At 45.4% G+C, this 21768-nt stretch overlaps 1 protein-coding gene across 1 annotated transcript in view; it reads left to right on the top strand.

The window, feature by feature from the left end:
- LOC119969341 (coagulation factor X-like) overlaps positions 1-21768 on the top strand; it is a 172330-nt gene that overhangs the window by 132250 nt on the left and 18312 nt on the right. Inside the window, exon 6 of the mRNA XM_038802863.1 lies at positions 15948-16240. Within this exon, the coding sequence (XP_038658791.1) occupies positions 15948-16240 (293 nt within the window). The remainder of the gene's footprint in view (positions 1-15947; positions 16241-21768) is intronic.

Genomic DNA, 21768 nt, shown 5'->3' with positions numbered 1-21768 from the left:
AGTGGCTTTCCAGATGCTCAGAAATCCTATCCCTCAGTACCCTTTCCATTACTTTGCCTACCACCGAAGTAAGACTAACTGGCCTGTAATTCCCAGGGTTATCCCTATTCCCTTTTTTTAATAAGGGGAACGACATTCGCCACTCTCCAATCCTCTGGTACCACCCCTGTTGACAGCGAGGACGAAAAGATCATTGCCAACGGCTCTGCAATTTCATTTCTTGCTTCCCATAGAATCCTTGGATATATCCCGTCAGGCCCGGGGGACTTGTCTATCCTCAAGTTTTTCAAAACGCGCAACACATCTTCCTTCCTGACAAGTATCTCCTCAAGCTTATCAGTCTGTTTCACACTGTCCTCTCCAACAATATGGCCCCTCTCGTTTGTAAATACTGAAGAAAAATACTTGTTCAAGACCTCTCCTATCTCTTCAGACTCAATACACAATCTCCCGCTACTGTCCTTGATCGGACCTACCCTCGCTCTAGTCATTCTCATATTTCTCACATATGTGTAAAAGGCCTTGGGGTTTTCCTTGCTCCTACCTGCCAAAGATTTTTCATGCCCTCTCTTAGCTCTCCTAATCCCTTTCTTCAGTTCCCTCCTGGCTATCTTGTATCCCTCCAGCGCCCTGTCTGAACCTTGTTTCTTCAGCCTTACATAAGTCTCCTTCTTCCTCTTAACAAGACATTCAACCTCTCTTGTCAACCATGGTTCCCTCACTCAACCATCTCTTTCCTGCCTGACAGGGACATACATATCAAAGACACGCAGTACCTGTTCCTTGAACCAGTTCCACATTTCACTTGTGTCCTTCCCTGACAGCCTATGTTCCCAACTTATGCACTTCAATTCTTGTCTGACAGCATTGTATTTACCCTTCCCCCAATTGTAAACCTTGCCCTGTTGCACGCACCTATCCCTCTCCATAACTAAAGTGAAAGTTACAGAATTGTGGTCACTACCTCCAAAATGCTCCCCCACTAACAAATCTATCACCTGCCCTGGTTCATTACCAAGTACTAAATCCAATATGGCCTCCCCTCTGGTCAGACAATCTATGTTAGAAAAGCTTCCTGGACACACTGCACAAACACTACCCCATCCAAACTATTTGATCTAAAGCGTTTCCACTCAATGTTTGAGAAATTGAAGTCACCCATGACTACTACCCTGTGACTTCTGCACCTTTCCAAAATCTGTTTCCCAATCTGTTCCTCCACATCTCTGCTGCTATTGGGGGGCCTATAGAAAACTCCCAACAAGGTGACTGCTCCTTTCCTATTTCTGACTTCAATCCATATTACCTCAGTAGGCAGATCCCCCTTGAACTGCCTTTCTGCAGCTGTTAAACTATCTCTAATTACAAATGCCACCCCCCCCACCTCTTTTACCATCCTCCCTAATCTTGTTGAAACATCCATAACCAGGGACCTCCAACAACCGTTTCTGCCACTCTTCTATCCAAGTTTCCGTGATGGCCACCACATCGTAGTCCCAAGTACCGATCCATGCCTTAAGTTCACCCACCTTATTCCTGATGCTTCTTGCATTAAAGTATACACACTTCAACCCATCTCCTTGCCTGCAAGTACTCTCCTTTGTCAGTGTTACCTTCCCCACTGCATCACTACGTGATTTGGCGTCCTGAATATCGGCTTCCTTCGTTGCTGGACTACAAATCCGGTTCCCATTCCCCTGCCAAATTAGTTTAAACCTCCCATAGAGTACTAGAAAACCTCCCCCCCAGGATATTGGTGCCCCTCTGGTTCAGATGCAACCCGTCCTGCTTGTACAGGTCCCACCTTCCCCAGAATGCGCTCCAATTATCCAAATATCTGAAGCCCTCCCTCCTACACCATTCCTGCAGCCACGTGTTCAACTGCACTCTCTCCCTATTCCTAGCCTCGCTATCACGTGGCACCGGCAACAAACCAGAGATGACAACTCTGTCTGTCCTGGCCTTTAACTTCCAGCCTAACTCCCTAAACTTGTTAATTACCTCCACACCCTTTTTCCTACCTACATCGTTGGTACCAATGTGCACCACGACTTCTGGCTGCTCACCCTCCCCCTTCAGGATCCTGAAGACACGATCCGAGACATCCCTGGCCCTGGCACCCGGGAGGCAACATACCTTTCGGGGGTCTCGCTCGCGACCACAGAATCTCCTATCTATTCCCCAAACCATTGAATCTCCTATTACTATTGCTTTTCTATGCTCCCCCTTCCCTTCTGAGCCCCAGAACCAGACTCAGTGCCAGAGACCTGGCCGCTGGTCATCCCCCCAATATCATCCTAAATGGTATACTCGTTTTGAAGGAGAACGGCCCCGAGGGATCCCTGCACTGTCTGCCTGTTCGTTTTCTTTCCCCTGACTGTAACCCAGCTACTCTTGTTCAGTACCTTGGGTGTGGCTACCTCCTTGTAACTCTTCTAGATAAACCCCTCTGCCTCCCGGATGATCCGAAGTTCATCCAGCTCCAGCTCCAGTTCCTTAACACGGTCTCTGAGGAGCTGGATTTGGGTGCACTTCCCGCAGGTATAGTCAGCGTGGACACCAGTGGTATCCCTCACCACCCACATCCTACAGGAAGAGCATGCAACTGCCCTAGCCTCCATCCGCTCTTACTTTACAGAATTAGCTGCCCCGTGGACCAACTGGATCTCCGCCCTCCGACTCTGCTTCCAGTCAGCTGTACTCTAAACCCCTGGCTCCCTTCACGGTCTTTGATAAATATAGGAAATGAAATGGAAGGAGCACCTTACTCCCTCCTCACCTAACACCCTTAGTCACCAAACTCTCACTGTAGCAATCAAATGCAACAAGCTCAGCACTCAGTGCAAACAAAGCTGAAGAGATTGTGGAGGCAATGGTGATGATCTTTCAGGAATCACTGGAGATGGGGAGGTTCCCAGAGGATGGAAAGTGGCTGATGTAACACCCCTGTTTAAGAAGGGAGGGAGGCAGAAGATGGGAAATTATAGGCCGAATAGCCTAACTTCGGTCATTGGTAAGATTTTAGAGTCCATTATTAAAGATGAGTTCGCGGAGTATTTAGAAGTGCATGATAAAATAGGACTAAGTCAGCATGGCTTCGTCAATGGGAGGTAATGTCTGACAGATCTGTTAGAGTTCTTTGAGGAGGTAATGAACCTTACCAGAGGCTTGTACTTTCATTCCCCTCTAATGTCCACCATCTCCACTTCCAATTCTACCTCCTTTGATTTCACCCTGAACCGTGCCCATTCAAGATGGCCCCCTTCTCCACCATGGCCCCGCTCCTACTCCAACACTGCCACGTCGCACCCCCCTCCCCCATTTGACCAACCCCTGCGGCCACCTCCCCCACCTCACTACCGTTCAACAGCATTGCCTGCCAATGTGGCAGCTCCTACCTGCAGGCTTCTCCTCTCCTTCCCCCACCTTTCCTCCTTGGTCTGTGAAATCGACTCCCTGTGGACCTCCCACTCTCCCACACAAACAAAGACAGATCCAAAACCGCAGGTCACCTCCTCCAAAAAGAAACACACCACAAACGGGTGGGGGGGGGGGGGGTAGCATTACCTTATTGCCCCTAAGGAAACAATCACAATGGCAAAATCACCGCATCCATGAAAAAGCCCCCCACAATACCAGCATCTTCCGATCTCTGTTGTTCCAGCTCCTCTGTCTCCCATCAACATTCAGTTTTCCCTCAGTTTATGGTCTGATGAAGTCATTGGCCTCCTCTGGTGTTTCAAAATAGTACTCCTGGTCTTCAAAAGTCACCCAAAGTTTCGCCAGGTATGGTACCCCAAACTGGATTTGCCTTCAGTATAGAACCGTTTTGGCCTTGTTGATCCCAGCACATCTTTTTGCCAGCTCCGCTCCAATGTCCTAATAGATTCAGACCCTTTCCCCTCCCATTCACAGTTCTACTTCTCCCTTGCCCACCACAGGATCTTCTCCTTCTCCACAAACTTATGGAGCCTCATAATCATCGCCTGTGGCAACTCCCCCACTCTCGGCTTTTGCCTTAAGGACCTGTGTGCCCTATCTACCTCTGGATCTCACCCCCACAACCCAAAGATGTGCAGGGTCGTGGATTGGCCACTCTTATTTGCCCCTTAATTGGAAAACACAGAATTGGGTACTCAAACTTTATTTTTACAAACTGCTCCATCTGGGGTTTTCCAACATGCGGCAACCCTTCCACCTTGCCATCTTCACAATTGTTGCTGTGCCACAGGTCTCCTCCAGTTCCTTGGCCAGGTCTTTAACCTTCTTTTTGAAGAATAAAAGGATTAAGGGTTATGGTGTTCAGGCCGGAAAGTGGAGCTGAGTCCACAAAAGATCAGCCATGATCTCATTGAATGGCGGAGCAAGCTCGAGGGGCCAGATGGCCTACTCCTGCTCCTAGTTCTTATGTTATTATGTTCTTTTGCCACGTGTAATAACTAGCAGACATGCCACTTAAGGGGGGAACCTCTCCTCCACACCTTCAGCTACATTTCTTGGCAAAATTCACCTGCTTTTGGGTAAAAAGAGGCCAAACCAATGCCTTGCAGTCGGAGCTGCCCTGTGTGCGACCACTCACTCCATGTCCTTCTGATGTGGAGATGCCGGCGTTGGACTGGGGTGAGAACAGTAAGAAGTCTTACAACACCAGGTTAAAGTCCAACAGGTTTGTTTCAAACACGAGCTTTTGGAGCGCAGCCCTTTCCTCAGGTGAATGGAAAGGTAGGTTCCAGAAACATTTATATAGACAAAGTCAGAGATGCTGGACAATGCTTGGAATGCGAGCATTTGCAGGTAATCTGTAATGATTTGATTACCTGCAAATGCTCGCATTCCAAGCATTGTCCGGCATCTCTGACTTTGTCCATATAAATGTTTCTGGATCATACCTCTCCATTCAACTGAGGAAGGAGCTGCGCTCCGAAAGCTCGTGTTTGAAACAAACCTGTTGGACTTTAACCTGGTGTTGTAAGACTTCTTTCCATGTCCTTCGCCAGTGAATATAATCCTAACCGATTCAATCTCTCCTCATATGTCAGAATTGAAGTACGTTTCTGCCGATCCAATACTTGGTGTCAGACAGGAAGTAGGACACAGTGCAGGGATTGAGATGTACTGGTGAGGTAGAGTTGGGTGTTGTCAACATGCATGTGGAAACATACTGTTTTTGGATAATGTCGCAGAGTCATGTCTGTGAGAAATAGAGAGGACCAAGGACAGATCCTTGGAGGGGTGCCAGAGGTAAGGGTGTGGGAAGAGAAACCATTGCATGTGATACCTTGAGTAAGCTAACACAGATAAAAATGGAGCCAAGTGTTGAATATTTTCTTTTTCTGCAGCTTTCCTCTGGCACTTTCTTCAATTTCCTTAAATTAGTTTTGTGGCTACTGAACTTTCTGCCACTGGAGACAGTTTCTCCGGATTCATTTCAAAATATTAAAAGTCCAGTAAAATCTCTTTATCTTTCTCTGCTCCAAGGAGAACAATCAACATTTCTTTAGTCTCTCACCGCAGAACTGAATTCCCTCATCCTGGGAACCATTTATGTAAATCTCCTCTGTGCAATCTATCTCCATGCAAAGTTCAATGACCTTCCGAAAGTATGGTGTCCAGGAAAGAACTTAATTCTGTAGCTCTGGCCAAAGAATGATTGATATATAGAACATAGAACAGTACAGCACAGAACAGGCCCTTCGGCCCTCGATGTTGTGCCGAGCCATGATCACCCTACTCAAACCCACGTATCCATCCTATACCCGTAACCCAACAACCCCTCCCCCTTAACCTTACTTTAATTAGGACACTACGGGCAATTTAGCATGGCCAATCCACCTAACCCGCACATCTTTGGACTGTGGGAGGAAACCGGAGCACCCGGAGGAAACCCACGCACACAGGGGGAGGACGTGCAGACTCCACACAGACAGTGACCCAGCCGGGAATCGAACCTGGGACCCTGGAGCTGTGAAGCATTTATGCTAACCACCATGCTACCCTGCTGCCCCTATATATATATATTTTTTTTAATCGCTTATTGTCACGAGTAGGCTTCAATGAAGTTACTGTGAAAAGCCCCTAGTCGCCACATTCCGGCGCCTGTTCGGGGTTATGATCCCCATAACTTCCTTGCTTTTGTACTCTGTGGCCACAATAGTCTACGCTGTAAAAATGTTCAGGTAATATGGTCATTTGAAGGCCTCGATCCCATTCATCTCTCATCACCACCTTACAGGAGGCAACCAATTAACAGGCCACTTCCATTTGTCATTCAATTAGGGACAGCAAGGTGAGTAACTCAGAGGGACCAAAGGGTGGTCTGGGCGACAGCCCCACTGGGGAAGGTGAGAGCTGCTCTCAATTGGAAAGTGAGAGGGTACCATAAGATGGAGGCTGCCACCCAGTGATCCAAAACTGTCGATGACATCAGTCTTCAGTGGAAACATGTCCAGGTGAAAATTTCCTAGAGACGCCAAGACATTGTGGAAGAAACACAAAACTCTGTTATGCCCTTTGGCCAATTCCAACTGTCTCCCACCACCTGCTCATCATCCCAGCAATACCAAATTTGCCTTATATTGCTTCCCACTAATCCTCGCCACTTTGTATGCTTTTACTTTAGCTTTTATGCTGTCCTTGACTTCCCTCATCAGCCATGGATGCCTTGTCCTCCCCTTAGCATGTTTCCTCCTCCTTGGGATGAATTTCTGCTGTGCCTCCTGAATAACCCCCAAAAACTCCTGCCATTGCCGTCTTCCCTGCTAGGCTCCTTTTCCAATCAACTCTGGCCAGCTCCTCCCTCATGTCTTTGTAGTTACCCTTATTTAATTGCAATACCGTTACATCTGACTCCAGCTTCTCCCTCTCAAACTGCAGGGTAAATTCTATCATATTGTGGTCACTGCTCCCTTAGGGTTCCTTCACCTTAAGTTCCCTAATCAAGTCTGCCTCATTACACATCACCAAATCCAGAATTGCCTGTTCCCTAGTAGACTCTGTCACAGGCTGCACCAAAAAAACATCTCTGAGACATTCACTACCAACCTGATTTTCCCAGTCCATCTGCATATTAAAGTCCCCCATGATTATTTTGATATTGCCTTTTTTGCATGTTGTCTCTATCTCCTGATTTATTTTCTGCCCCACATACTGACTACTGCTAGGGGGCCTGTATATAACTCTCATCAGAGTCTTTTTACCTTTGCGATTCCTCAACTCTATCCACAGAGATTCTATGCCTTCTGATCCTATATTGCTCCTTGCTATCGATTTAACTTAATTCCTCACTAACACTGCAACCCTGCCCCCTTTGCCCCCTTTGCCCATCTTCCTGTCCTTTTGATAGGACACATATCCTTGGATATACAGGTCCCAGCCCTGATCCCCTTGCAGCCACGTCTCTGTGATGCCCACAACATTGGACTGCCCAATTTAAATATGCGCAATAAGCTAATTACTTGTTCCGTACACTGCGCACATTAAGGAACAACATTCTCAGTCCTGCATTGGCCACCTCCCTTTTCACACTTGTCACCCTTTTTGATCTGCCTGAGGGTGATGTTGTTCTTTTATTTTTGTTCTCCTTCCCCTTCAGTTATTACACCTTCTAAGCTAGTGCTCTGACTCCCACCCTCTGCTAAATCCTAGCAGGGATTTATCCTAAATACTAGCTTAAATCCTCCCGAGTGACACTAACAAACCTCCCAGCCAGGATATTGGTGCCATTCAGTTTAAATGCACCCTGTCCTTATGTTACAGGTCCCACGTGCCCCAGAAGAGATCCCAATCATGGTCCAGAAATCTGAAACCCTCCCTCCTACACCACCAGTTTAGCCACGTGTTTAGCTGCACCATCCTCTATTTCGAGCCTCACTGGCATGTGGGACGGAGTAATTCTGAGTTTATAACCCTAAAGGTCCTGCTTTTTAACTTACTGCCTAACTCTCTGAACTCCTACTGCAGGACATCATCACTCTTCCTGCCGATGTCATGCGTAGCTATTTGTAATACGATCACTGGCTGTTCACCCTCCGCCTTCAGGATGTCCTGTGTTCGTTCAGAGACATTCTTGACTCTGGCACCAGGGAGACAACATACCATCCTGGAGTCTCTTTCCCATCCACAGAAGCACCTATCTGTGTCCCTTACTATAGAGTCCCCTATACCTATCGCTCTCCTGCACTTTGCCCTTCCCTTGCTGAGCAACAGAGCCAGTTGTGGTGCCACTGTTCTGGCTGCTGTTGCTTTCCCCGATAGGTTATCCCCCCAACAGTATCACCAACATTTATGCACTAGTTAATTCATTTTTAAAAAACTTTAAATTGTTATTAGATTCGATTACAATTAACTGTATGGCCCTGGCGCTAGTTTTTTTACTGTAAAATTAAATGCTAAATACTAATCTCTGCCCTCAGGTTTAGTGACTCCTGTACCCAGTTTAATCAATTTGTTTTAATTCTTTTTTTTTCAAATTGAACAGATTTCCTACCAGCCAATCAGGTCACAGTTTTACTGTGATATCACTTCAGTTCCACCCCCCCCCCCCCCCAAAATTTGAAAAGGTATTAAAATCAGTTACCTACCCAGGATTCTGGGTAGTTGATTTAAATTGTTTTATTCCTAAACTATCCATAACATCTTTGAATAACCTTGAGGTAAAATTTGATCCTTGATCCGATTATATTTATGTGGGTGGTCCATATCTAGTAAAGAATTTAGCATGGTCAATCCACCTAACCCGCACATCTTTGGACTGTGGGAGGAAACCGGAGCACCCGGAGGAAACCCACGCACACATGGGGAGGACGTGCAGACTCCGCACAGACAGTAACCCAGCCAGGAATCGAACCTGGGACCCTGGAGCTGTGAAGTATTTATGCTAACCACCATGCTACCGTGCTGCCCCTTTACCATTCATCTCTTACCATTAAAGATTGACTAGCTCCAGTATCTCTTAAAATTGTGACTTCTTTACCTGGTCCTCCTGATATACATGAGTAAACTTAACCCACATAAGTAAAGTCTTTAAAGAGATCTGGTACCTTCTTCTCAATCACCTCTTGATCAGGCTGTACAATCTTTTGCACCTCCGTCGCTTCACTTGGGCTTTCCTTCACCACTTTCACAAACCCCACGGTCTTATCCTGTTTTACCGCATCAGCCTTCCCAGTGCTTTTCCTCAACCACCAACACTGTGACTTTACATGGCCTTGTTTATTACAGTGAAAGCATTTGAAACGTTTCATTTCTTTTCCACCCTCCTCGATTTCCTTTTTAATCTGAGGTACACTCTACTTATTATCTCCCATCAGATCACCTTTACCTTTACCACTTCAGTATTTCTCATGTCCCCAGTTTCTATGCCTCACAGGCTGAAACTGATGTCGGAAACCAAGCTTTCATTTATGAACTAATTCATAATCATCAGCCATTTCTGCTGCGAATCTCGCAGTTTTAACCCTCTGCTCTTCCACATGAGTTCTCACTAAATCAGGAATTTAATTTTTAAACTCCTCCAAAAGTATAATTTTTCTGAGAGCTTCGTACAATTGGTCTATTTTCAAAGCCCTTATCAACCTATCAGAATTACTCTGTTTGAGCCTTACAAACACCATGTAAGTTTGACTAAATTCTTTCCTTAAATTTCTAAACCTTTGTCTGTAGGCTTCAGGCACTTAAGATGGATTTTTTTCACCTCCTCTTTTGACTCAGATACCTCCTCTGGTTGTGATGAAACACTTTTAGGCAGCACGGTAGCATAGTGATTAGCACAATGGCTTCACAGCGTCAGGGTCCCAGGTTTGATTCCCGGCTTGGGTCACTGTCTGTGAGGAGCCTGCATGTTCTCCCCGTGCCTGCATGGGTTTCCTCCGGGTGCTCCGGTTTCCTCCCACAGTCCAAAGATGTGCAGGGATAGGTGGATTGGCCATGATAAATTGCCCTTAGTGTCCACAAAAGGTAAGGTGGGGTTACAGGGGTAGGGTGGAAGTGTGGGATAGGGGTGGAGGTGCGGGCTTAGGTAGGGTGTTCTTTCCAAGTGCTGGTGCAGACTCGATGCGCCGAATGGCCTCCTTCTGTAAATTCTGTGATTCACTAGCCCTACCTATCAGCTTTGTTTGAATCAGTAATACCCACATGTCCTGTAGCCATTTCATTTGTTCAGCTACCTTCTCAAATGAAATGAAAAAGGCTTCTACCTCCTTCTCATCAAACCTTGGCAATGCTTGGACATATTTAAATAGATCCCCACCAGGTCTTCGACTTTGACGCTATTTCTCACTGTCCCCATCACTATCAACCAACTGTACATTTATGTCTGCCAATTTTAACTGACTGTCATGTTTCATGGCCATTTTCTGAAGTTCAAACTCTCTCTCTTTATCTTTTTCTCTGATCTGTATCTCCCTTTCTCTTTCTTTTTGTTCTGCAAGCACTATTCTTTCTGTTTTCCTTTCTTCTCTCTTTTTCCTCTCTCTCTCCTTCTCTCTCTTTTTCCTCTCTCTCTGTCTCTTTCTTTTTCCTCTCTCACTCTTTTGTATTTAAGCTGCTTTAATTATTTCTCATGTTCCTTTTGTTTAATTTGTAACTGAATTTTTGCCATTTCCAATTAGTCAAACTGTATCTCAGGAAACTTTAAATGCTTAACCACCACCATAATTACCTCATCTTTTCGCATTTTGTCAGGTAATGTTAACTGCAATATTTTTGGAAATCTAACAGTCTGCTTTTAGTCTCTGTCCGTAAGGTACTGCGTGTGACCGTCTCCACCCCCAAAAACTTCAGAGCCTCTGAAAGAGCCATTGTCTACAACACACTCCCTACTTAAACTAAAATACCACATCTGAAAAGCAACCACAATATGCTCACTCCTCACTGTCTTTAAGTTCACTAAGCCAATCCAATGATAGACTTTTATCCGGACGAGCCCCCAATTTGTTATGGGCCAGGGTATAGAGAACCCCAAAGTGTATCATGGAGTTCACCTGACCACTCTACAGGTGTGGCACAGTAGAAATGGGAAAGTATTTTTTAAAGCAAAACAATGTTTATTCTTTTTAAAACATACAGTGAACATCTTAGCAACCATTAATTCCAATACATCCACCAAAGAATACAACACTAAGTAATCCTTTAAGCTTTCCTTTTAACTTCCATGAGACTGAAAACACCTTTTATCAGAAGCACATCAGGTTAAAGTCACAAATGTTATTAGTTTTAAATAACCAGGATCGATTTACAGTCTTTAGATTTCAGAGAGAGACTCTAATACACCTTCTGGCTGTGACTGCAGCTATCCAGCTTTGAAAACGAAACTATAACACACCCTGCAGCAAACAGCCTAAAACAAAAGTAAAAAGCTGACAGACAGCCCAGCTCCACCCACTCTCTGACATCACTGCAATAATGAACACCATTTCTTAAAGGTACTCTCACTACACATATTTATATACACACCCATTTATAAACACCCATTTCTTAAAGATACTCTCACATGACACTTGCTTCCTCAACCTTACGTAAGCTTCCTTCTTCCTCTTGACTAAAAACTCCACTTCTCTTGTCATCGATGGCTCCTTCATCTTACTATTCCTTCCTTGTCTAAGCACTCGCAGCAAGTGCTCCTTAAACAACCCCCACATTACTGTTGTGCATTTCCCCAAGAACAATTGTTCCCACTTTATGCTCCTCAGCCCCTGTCTAATAGCAGTATAATTTCCCCTTCTCAATTAAATAACTTCCCATACTGTGTGTTCCTATCCCTCTCCATGACTATCGTAAAGTTGTGGTCACTGTCACCGAAATTCTCTTCCACCGAGACATCTGACACCCGGCCTGGTTCGTTGCCGAGCACCAAATCCAATATGGATTGGATTGGATTGGATTTGTTTATTGTCACGTGTACCGAGGTACAGTGAAAAGTATTTTTCTGCAAGCAGCTCAACAGATCATTCAGTACATGGGAAGAAAAGGGAATTGAACAGAATTCAAGAAAATACATGAGAATACATAATAGGGCAACACAAGATATACAATGTAACTACATAAGCATTGGCATCGGATGAAGCAGACAGGGTGTAGTGTTAATGAGGACAGTCCATAAAAGGGTCATTTAGGAGTCTGGTGACAGTGGGGAAGAAGCTGTTTTTGAGTCTGTTCGTCCGTGTTCTCAGACTTCTGAATCTCCTGCCCGATGGAAGAAGTTGGAAAAGTGAGTAAGCCGGGTGGGAGGGATCCTTGATTATGCTGCCTGCTTTCCCCCGGCAGCGGGAGGTGTAGATGGAATCAATGGATGGGAGGCAGGTTCGTGTGATGGACTGGGCGGTATTCACGACTCTCTGAAGTTCCTTGCGGTCCTGGGCCGAGCAGTTGGCATACCAGGCTGTGATGCAGCCCGATAGGATGCTCTCTATAGTGCATCTGTAAAAGTTGGTAAGGGTTAATGTGGACATGCCAAATTTCCTTAGTTTCCTGAGGAAGTAAAGGCGCTGTTGTGTTTTCTTGGTGATAGCGTCGACATGAGTGGACCAGGATAGATTTTTGGTGATGTGCACCCCTAGGAATTTGAAACTGCTCACCATCTAGCCACCACCACTAGCCACTATGCTCACCACCATCTGGCCACCCCCCTAGTTGACCTATCTACATATTGAGTCAGGAATCCTTCCTGTACACACCTAACAAAACCTGCTCCATCCAAACCATTTGCACTCAGGAGGTTCCAGTCAATATTAGGGAAGTTGAAGTCACCCATGACAACAACTCTGTTACTTCTGCACTTTTCCAAGATCTGCTGCCCAATCTGTTCCTCTATCTCTCTGCTTCTAATGGGGGGTCGGTGGAAAACTCCCAATAAAGTGACTGCTCCTTTCTTGTTTCTGACTTCCACCCATACTGACTCAGTAGACAAACCCTCCTCAACTACCTCTTTTCTGCAGCTGTGGTGCACTCCCTCTTTAACAGTGCCACTTTTACCTCCCTCCCTATTCTTCTGAAAACATCTAAACCCCGGAACATCTAACAACCATTCCTGCCCCTGTGAAATCCATGTCTCCGTAATGGCCACTATATCGTAGTTCCAGGTACTGATCCATGCTCTAAGCTCACCTCCCTTATTCCTGACACGCCTTGCATTGAAGCAGACACATTTTAACCCATTCCACTGAGAGCAACTTTGCCCTATCAACTGTCTATCCTTCCTCACAGACCTGCTGCATACTATTTCTGCCTATTGAACAGCTACCCTATCCTCTGATCCATTGCTCTAGTTCCCATCCCACTGCCAAACTAGTTTAAACCCTCCCAAAGAGCTCTAGCAAACCTCCCACCAGGATATTGGTGCCCCTCCAATTTAGCTGCAATCCCGTCCTTCATGTACAGGTCCCACCTTCCCCAGAAGATATCCCAATTATCCACATATCTGAAGCCTTCCCTCCTGCACCAGCACTGTAGTCATGTGTTCAGCTGCCCTCGCTCTCTGTTCCTTGCCTCACTTGCACGTGGCACCGGTAGCAATCCTGATATCACTACTCTGCTTGGCCTGCTCTTTAGCTTCCAGCCTAGCTCCCTAAAATCACTTTTTAGATGCTCATCCCTTTTCTTAGCTACGTCGTTGGTGCCTATGTGCACCACGACTTCTGGTTGCTCCACCCCTTGCCCCTTAAGAACCCTGGAGACTCGATCCGAGACATCCCTAGCCCTGGCACCTGGGAGGCAACATACCTTCCGGGAATCTCGCTCGCGACCACAGAATCTCCTATCCATTCCCCTAACCATTGAGTCTTCTATCACTATTGCTTTGCTATTTGCCCCCTTCCCTTCTGAGTCACAGAGCCAGGATCAGTGCCAGAGACCTGGCCGCTAGGGCCTTCCCCCGGTAGGTCATCCCCCCAATATCATCCTAAATGGTATACTCGTTTTGAAGGAGAACGGCCCCGAGGGATCCCTGCACTGTCTGCCTGTTCGTTTTCTTTCCCCTGACTGTAACCCAGCTACTCTTGTCCTGTACCTTGGGTGTGGCTACCTTCCTGTAACTCTTCTCTATCACACCCTCTGCCTCCCGGATGATCCGAAGTTAATCCAGCTCCAGCTCCAGTTCCCTAACACGGTCTCTGAGGAGCTGGAGTTGGGTGCACTTCCCGCAGGTGTAGTCAGTGGGGACACCAGTGGTATCCCTCACCACCCACATCCTACAGGAGGAGCATGCAACTGCCCTCACCTCCATCCCCTCTGATCTTACTGAATGTTATTTCCCTGTGGACCGACTTGAACTCTGCCCTAAGACTCTGCTCCCAGTCAGCTGCACTCTCTGTAAATTCCCGGCTCCCTTCTCGCGCTTTGAGGAAATTAAATGAAAGGAGCACCTTTCTCCCTCCTCACCTAACTCCCTCAGTCACCAAATTCTCACTATAGCACTCAAATGCACCCAAATTCAGCACTCCCTCAGTCACCAAACTCTCACTATAGCACTCAAATGCACCCAAATTCAGCACTCCCTCAGTCACCAAACTCTCACTATAGCACTCAAATGCACCCAAATTCAGCACTCCCTCAGTCACCAAACTCTCACTATAGCACTCAAATGCACCCAAATTCAGCACTCCCTCAGTCACCAAACTCTCACTATAGCATTCAAATGCACCCAAATTCAGCACTCCCTCAGTCACCAAACTCTCACTATAGCATTCAAATGCACCCAAATTCAGCACTCAGTGCAAAGTCAGCACTGTAAGCTGGCTCACCTTTATACTGTCTGACTCTAGCCTATGAAAACTGGCCTAATCAAATTAACTAATTAACAAGCTCCAGCTGCAAGTAGCTGCAAGTAGAACATATGTTTAAAGCTGATTGAAAACTCACATTATTCTAACCCAAACAGCAACTTTTAAGTTAATTAACTAAATAAAAGAAAGACTAGACTTTAGATAAAATGAACCCTTAATATCCCTCAGTCACCAAACTCTCACTACAGCACTCAAATGCACCCAAATTCAGTTCAAACTGATCCGCAGTTCATCCCTCTCCAGTTCCCTCACACGGTCTATGGACAAAGAGAAGGGTGTTGGAGCAGGTCTTTCCAAAAGGCAGAGTAGATATGATAGGCTGAATGGTCTGCTTCTTCACTGTATAGCTCTATAATGCCATGACTGCAATTATCGTTCTCCTGTCAGTTAAACACTGTCGGCAGGATTCTCCATTCCTGAGACATGTTGATGCCAGGACCGGATTTGTGGACTTCCATAACAGCAAATCTGGCAGAGGGCATCTAGGGGGGTGACCCGGGGAGACACCCATATGACCAGTGGCCCTAGGTTCACAGTGGTCAGTCAGCGGTGTGCGCAGCTGCATGGCCGCCTGCAGGCCACATCAATGGTGTTCCTGCCTGTCCACCCCGACTCCACAGTCCACCTCCTGGCCACCCCCCGCTACTCCCCCTGCCATGGCAGACGACTTCCCCCCTCCTCCCCAGCCAGTGACATGACTGTCAGTAAACGATGTAGGACACTTTCTGTAGCCCCTCTCTCCCCCTCAGCAGCCATGTCGCATTTTTCATGATTTTTAAAAGCAGAGCGAACTGCGTCGGGAACGCAGCCCATCGGAGGCGGAAAATACCCGCTCAGGCCGGCTAATGATATGCCAATGATGTTTACTGCACGTGCATTCTGAAACGCATTGACACCGCTGTTGATGCACTGGAGAATTATGATATGGCGCGAAACCAGTGCCGATTTTGCCGTCAAAACCAATTCTCCGCCCCATTGGGGTTTCCCAATTCCAGTGGCAGCTGACAGAGAATCCTGCCCTGTAAATTTAAGACTATAGGTGATGGGTCATATGTCTCTGTGCTCAACCAGGCCAAGGAAATGCATGGAAATTATTTATAAATGGCTTGTGCTCAAATAGCCTGACAGCACTGTAATGCACGTGGATATACTCTGTGTTTATTTTAACAGTTCCTCATCCTTGTGGGATCGCTGCTGAACACCGAGCCCGAAGGGCAGTTGTTGAGCTTGATCCTGTGTCAACAAACAACACGGAGCCCACTGAACCAACAAACAACACGGAGCCCACTGAACCAACAAACAGCACTGAACCAACAAACAACACGGAGCCCACTGAACCAACAAACAACACTGCATCAAACGATAACAACGCACAAACTAGTGACTCTGAAGACAGCAAACCTGGATCAGTTGTGAGGATTCTGGGTGGAAAAGAGTGTCCCTTGGGAGAATGTCCATGGCAGGTAGTCCCATCTGGAATACTATGTACAGTTTTGGTCTCCCAATTTTGGTCTCCTAATATGAAAGGTATAATTGCGTTGAAAGCAGTTCAGAATAGGTTCACTGGACTTATTCTTGGAGCAAAGGGCTTATCATATTGTTATGGGCCAGGGTTAGAAAACTCTAAAGTATATTATGGAGTTCACCTGACCTACAACTGTTTATTGATTTTGGTTACGATGATCACAAGAGCCTGCCTTTCAGATGTTATTCAACAGAGTTCTTATGCACTTTTAATCAAAAAACAAACTTTATTCTAAAAATGTAATTACCATTTGTATAAACACACACAGGAAGAACTTTCATCAATGACAAACACAAAGACCTCACACAGCTACAGTAATCTATGTATAACCCTTAGTGAATGCCCCCTTAACTGCTCCAATTCAATAACAAAATCCAAGCTAAACCAGAAACCATTTGTCAAAGGTGTGGCCCAGCACACGGCATTCTCACTGTTATAAGACTTGTTATTGATACTCTGTTCCCCTTTCCAAACAGCAGGATCGAATTCCTTCCAGAAAGCAATCATCACTTTTAAGTTATCAAGCAGTCTGGAAACAACTTTTAAAATGAAGATAGAGAGGCACATCTTTCAACCTGTGCTGTTCAAAACCAGTCCAAACTCTAAACGAAAGTAAAACCCACAGAGCCACAAACCAGCTCCAAAACTCAAAGCAAAAGTAGAAACTCATAGAGCCACAGCCCAGCTCCACCCACACAATGACATGAGTGAAGCCATGTGACAAGACAAAAACATTTCTTAAAGGGACACTCCCATGACAATGTAAAGGAAGGCTTAGCAGGTTGGGCCTATGCCCATTGGCAGTTTAGAAGAATGAGAAGTGATCTTATTGAAACATCCAAGATCCTGAGGGGATTTGATAGGGTCAATACTGGAAAGATGTTTCCACTTCTGAGACAGACTTAAACAAGGGAACAAAGTTTAGAAATAAGAGATCTACCTTTTACGACACAGATGAGGAGAAATTGTTCTCCCGTTAGCCCGTGGCACTCTCTTCCCCAGGCAGCAGTGGAGACGGTTCATTGATTTATTCAAGGCTGTTGGATAGATTTTTGGTAGACAAGGGAAATTAAGGGTTATGGAAGGGTTGACAGCCAAGTGGAGTTGTGATCACAAAAAAAGAGCCATAATCGTATTGAATGGCAAAACAGGCTCAAAGAGTTGAATTGCCAAAACCTGCTCTGAAATCATTTATTCTTATGTTCATTTAGATATTTGAGATTAATAGAAATTAGTGCTGAATATTTTTTAAATTTAATTTAACTACCACTTAATTTACCTTCACTAACATACTCACATGTACGTTCAATTCTTCAGCATAGAAACCTGCCCTCCAACTTGGCCAGTCTGATCTTCACTTCAGATCCCCAGTTTAATCTCATACTGCCACTAAATAATTCCTCAAAATGTCAAAAGACTTAACACCTTTAAACAGAAACACATCAGGTTAAATACATTACTATTATGAGTTTAAATCACCTAAATGATTCAGAGATAGTCTTTTCTGGCAGAGATCACCGCAGATCCAGCTTACTGCAAACACAGACACAGCCAAGCTCTTTTCATCAAAACTGAAACTAAAATCTTCCAAAAAGGAGAAGTGAGCTCAGCTCAATACCCCCACCCTCTGACATCACTTCAGTAATATGAGCTGCTCCATTTCTTAAAGGTACATCGCTTAAACATCCATTTCTTCAAGATACTCTCACATGACACCTCCCCCCAAGAAAAAAAAACAATCAACTTCAAGATGGTTTCATTTTTCACTTTTGCACCATCCACTAAGAAATGTACGCAGTAAATATACTTTTTCGTTTCACAAAAAAAAACACACACCAACAGGCATAATAATAAAGATCACCTTTCCCATTCTACTTCCTCCAACCAAAATCCTTCTCGATTGACAGTCTCTTTGAACAAGAAAGTCAATGCACGATCCATCCAATAACTCTTTCAGGTCAGTCCGTTTTTCCTCTGGAAGGTAACTCAACAATTTATCCCAATTTTTAAGAACATCCTCGCTTTCCAATTTAATTTGAGGTATGTCAAATTCAAAGTCATCTGGATTTGGTTTGTCACTTTGAGTTAGAATCATTAAAACCTCCTCCATTTGCTCTCCATCCCTTTCAAAGTACCTTTTAAGCATATTCACATGATACACTCGGTGAGTCTTCCTTCTTTCTGCCGTTTTTACCACATAATTCACCTCACTTAATGTGTAAAATTTTATAAATGAACCCTCCCCCCCATCCCCCGCCCCGATCTTCTAAAAAAAAATGAGTAAAATAAATGAAAACGATAAAAACGAAATGAATAAAATAAATTAATAAATGAATAAAAACTTCGACAGAACTTGTAAAACAAAAAGCTGCAACCGGTTTTAAAAATAGCGGACGCACTGATGGAAAAAGTGAAGTCGTATGGGGTTCAGGATGTACTAGGTAGATGGATAAAGAACTGGCTGGGCAACAGGAGACAGAGAGTAGTGGTGGAAGGGAGTGTCTCAAAATGGAGAAAGGTGACTAGTGGTGTTCCACAGGGATCTGTGCTCGGACCACTGTTGTTTGTGATACACATAAATGATCTGGACGAAGGTATAGGTGGTCTGATTAGCAGATGATACTAAGATTGGTGGAGTTGCAGATAGCGAGGCGGACTGTCAGAGAATACAGCAAAATATAGATAGATTGGAGAGTTGGCAGATGGAGTTCAATCCAGGCAAATGTGAGGTGATGCATTTTGGAAGATCTAACTCAAGAGCAGACTATATGGTCAATGGAAGAGTCCTGGGGAAAATTGATGTCCAGAGAGATCTGGGAGTTCAGGTCCATTGTACCCTGAAGGTGGCAACGCAGGTCGATAGAGTGGTCAAGAAGGCATACAGCATGCTTGCCTTCATCGGACAGGGTATTGAGTACAAGAGTCAGCAGGTCATGTTACAGTTGTATAGGACTTTGGTTGGGCCAAATTTGGAATATTGCGTGCAGTTCTGGTCGCCACATTACCAGAAGGATGTGGATGCTTTAGAGAGGGTGCAGAGGAGGTTCACCAGGATGTTGCCTGGTATGGAGGATGCTAGCTATGAAGAAAGGTTGAGTAGATTAGGATTGTCTTCATTGGAAAGACGGAGGTTGAGGGGAGACCTGATTGAGGTCAACAAAATTATGAGAGGTATGGACAGGGTGGATAGCAACAAGCTTTTCCCAAGAGTGGGGGTGTCAATTACAAGGGGTCACGATTTCAAGGTGAGAGGGGGAAAGTTTAAGGGAGATGTGCGTGGAAGGATTTTTACGCAGAGGGTGGTGGGTGCCTGGAATGCTTTGCCAGCGGAGGTGGTAGAGGCGGGTACGATAGCATCATTTAAGATGCATCTGGACAGATATATGAACAGGTGGGGAACAGAGGGAAGTAGATCCTTGGAAAATAGGCAACAGGTTTAGATAAAGAATCTGGATCGGCGCAGGCTGGGAGGGCCGAAGGGGCTGTTCCTGTGCTGTAATTTTCTTTGTTCTTTGTTCACTGCGCATGCGTGCCCGATCTTCGTGCGGGCTGAATTTTGTTTTAACATATTCGCGGACTGTGCATGCGTGCCCGATCATCATGCGGGCTGAATTTTGTTTTAACATATTTGCGGACTGTGCATGCGCGCCGATCATCATTGCGTACAGGGGCCCAATATTTTTTTTTCACATGTTCGCGGCAGCTCGCAATCGGCGTAATGAAAAGCCAGCTGCTGCACGGGGATTTGCGTGCTCGGGAGCGCCGCGGACAACTGCTCCGCGACCCTCCCAACACCCATCCACGTCCCACCCACGACCCTCCCGACACACGCCCGCGTCCCACCCCCGACTTTGAAGAACAGAGCCATAGATCAAGTCGTCCACAAGCAATGCCACAAGATGCACCTTTTTGTTGTAATTCATTGGAGATCGGTTAATTTCTTACCATGAACAATGCCACAGGAGGTTGGCTCATTTTTTGTGTGAACATTTCTATTGGATTCGACTGGTTGTCTGTCCATATGCAATGCAGGTGATGATCCTATTTAGCCTGAGATTGGCTCAATTGCAGGCCTCACTCTTGGTGAAGCTGAGTGAATTTCAAACTAATTAGCTTTGTATGGAAGATTTGTGACACAATAACAGTGTGTTTTGTCTAGGAGTCAGAAGCTCTGGGTTTCAATCCAACTCCAGGACTTGATGACCATGAAAGGTGGGACAGAACACGAACAAACTTGCTAATTATTAACCAGTAAATACTTCCAATATGCCAACCACAAAATTGTTACTGTGCTGAAGGAGACCATTCAGCCCATTAGCTCTGCATCATCTCTCCAAATCAGTATCGTGACTCAGTGCTTTTCCGCTGCCATTTCCCATACCTTGGCACATTATTTCTAATCAAATAATAATCTAATGCTCTCTTGAATGCCTCAATGAAATCTGCCTCCACCATACTTCCAGGCAGCGTATTCCAGACCCAAACCATTCATTGTATGGCAGCTGGTAAAATGGTCAGACGTGCCTGATGTGGAATGGTTCCTCTCAAGACTAGTGACCCATTCCAGGGAGTACTAGCTGTGGAAACAGACAGATGAGTATGCTGTGACTACCCCTTGCATCAATAGAAAAGCTTCAAAGTAAGATTAGATTTGTGGGCCTTAATTGTTCTTAGCTTGCCTGTGCCAGTTTATGTTCTTTGTACAATGTGTGCAGGAGGGTTTTCTGACACAATATATTAACAGGCCAACAAGAGGTGAGGCCACTTTGGATTTGGTTTTGGGTAATGAACCAGGCCAGGTGTTAGATCTGGAGGTAGGTGAACACTTTGGAGACAGTGACCACAATTCGGTGACCTTTAAATTAGTAATGGAAAGGGATAAGTATACCCCGCAGGGCAAGAGTTATAGCTGGGGGAAGGACAATTATGATGCCATTAGACATGACTTAGGATGTGTAGGTTGGAGAAGTAGGCTGCAAGGGTTGGGCACAATGGATATGTGGAGCTTGTTCAAGGAACAGCTATTGCGTGTTCTTGATCAGTACGTACCAGGCAGACAGGGAGGAAAGGGTAGAGCGAGGGAACCGTGGTTTACCAAAGAAGTGGAATCTCTTATTAAGAGGAAAAAGGAGGCCTATGTGAAGATGAGGCGTGAAGTTTCAGTTGGGGTGCTTGATAGTTACAGGGAAGCGAGGAAGGATCTAAAGAGAGAGCTAAGACGAGCAAGGAGGGGACATGAGAAGTCTTTGGCAGGTAGGATCAAGGAAAACCCAAAAGCTTTCTATAGGTATGTCAGGAATAAAAGAATGACTAGGGTAAGAGTAGGGCCAGTCAAGGACAGTGGTGGGAAGTTGTGTGTGGAGGCTGAGGAGATAAGCGAGATACTAAATGAATACTTTTCGTCAGTATTCACTCAGGAAAAAGATAATATTGTGGAGGAGAATGCTGAGATCCAGGCTATTAGAA

The sequence above is a fragment of the Scyliorhinus canicula genome, chromosome 7 (assembly GCF_902713615.1).
Source record: "Scyliorhinus canicula chromosome 7, sScyCan1.1, whole genome shotgun sequence".
Classification (NCBI taxonomy): Eukaryota; Metazoa; Chordata; class Chondrichthyes; order Carcharhiniformes; family Scyliorhinidae; genus Scyliorhinus; species Scyliorhinus canicula.
This window is presented reverse-complemented; position numbering and strand designations above follow the sequence as displayed.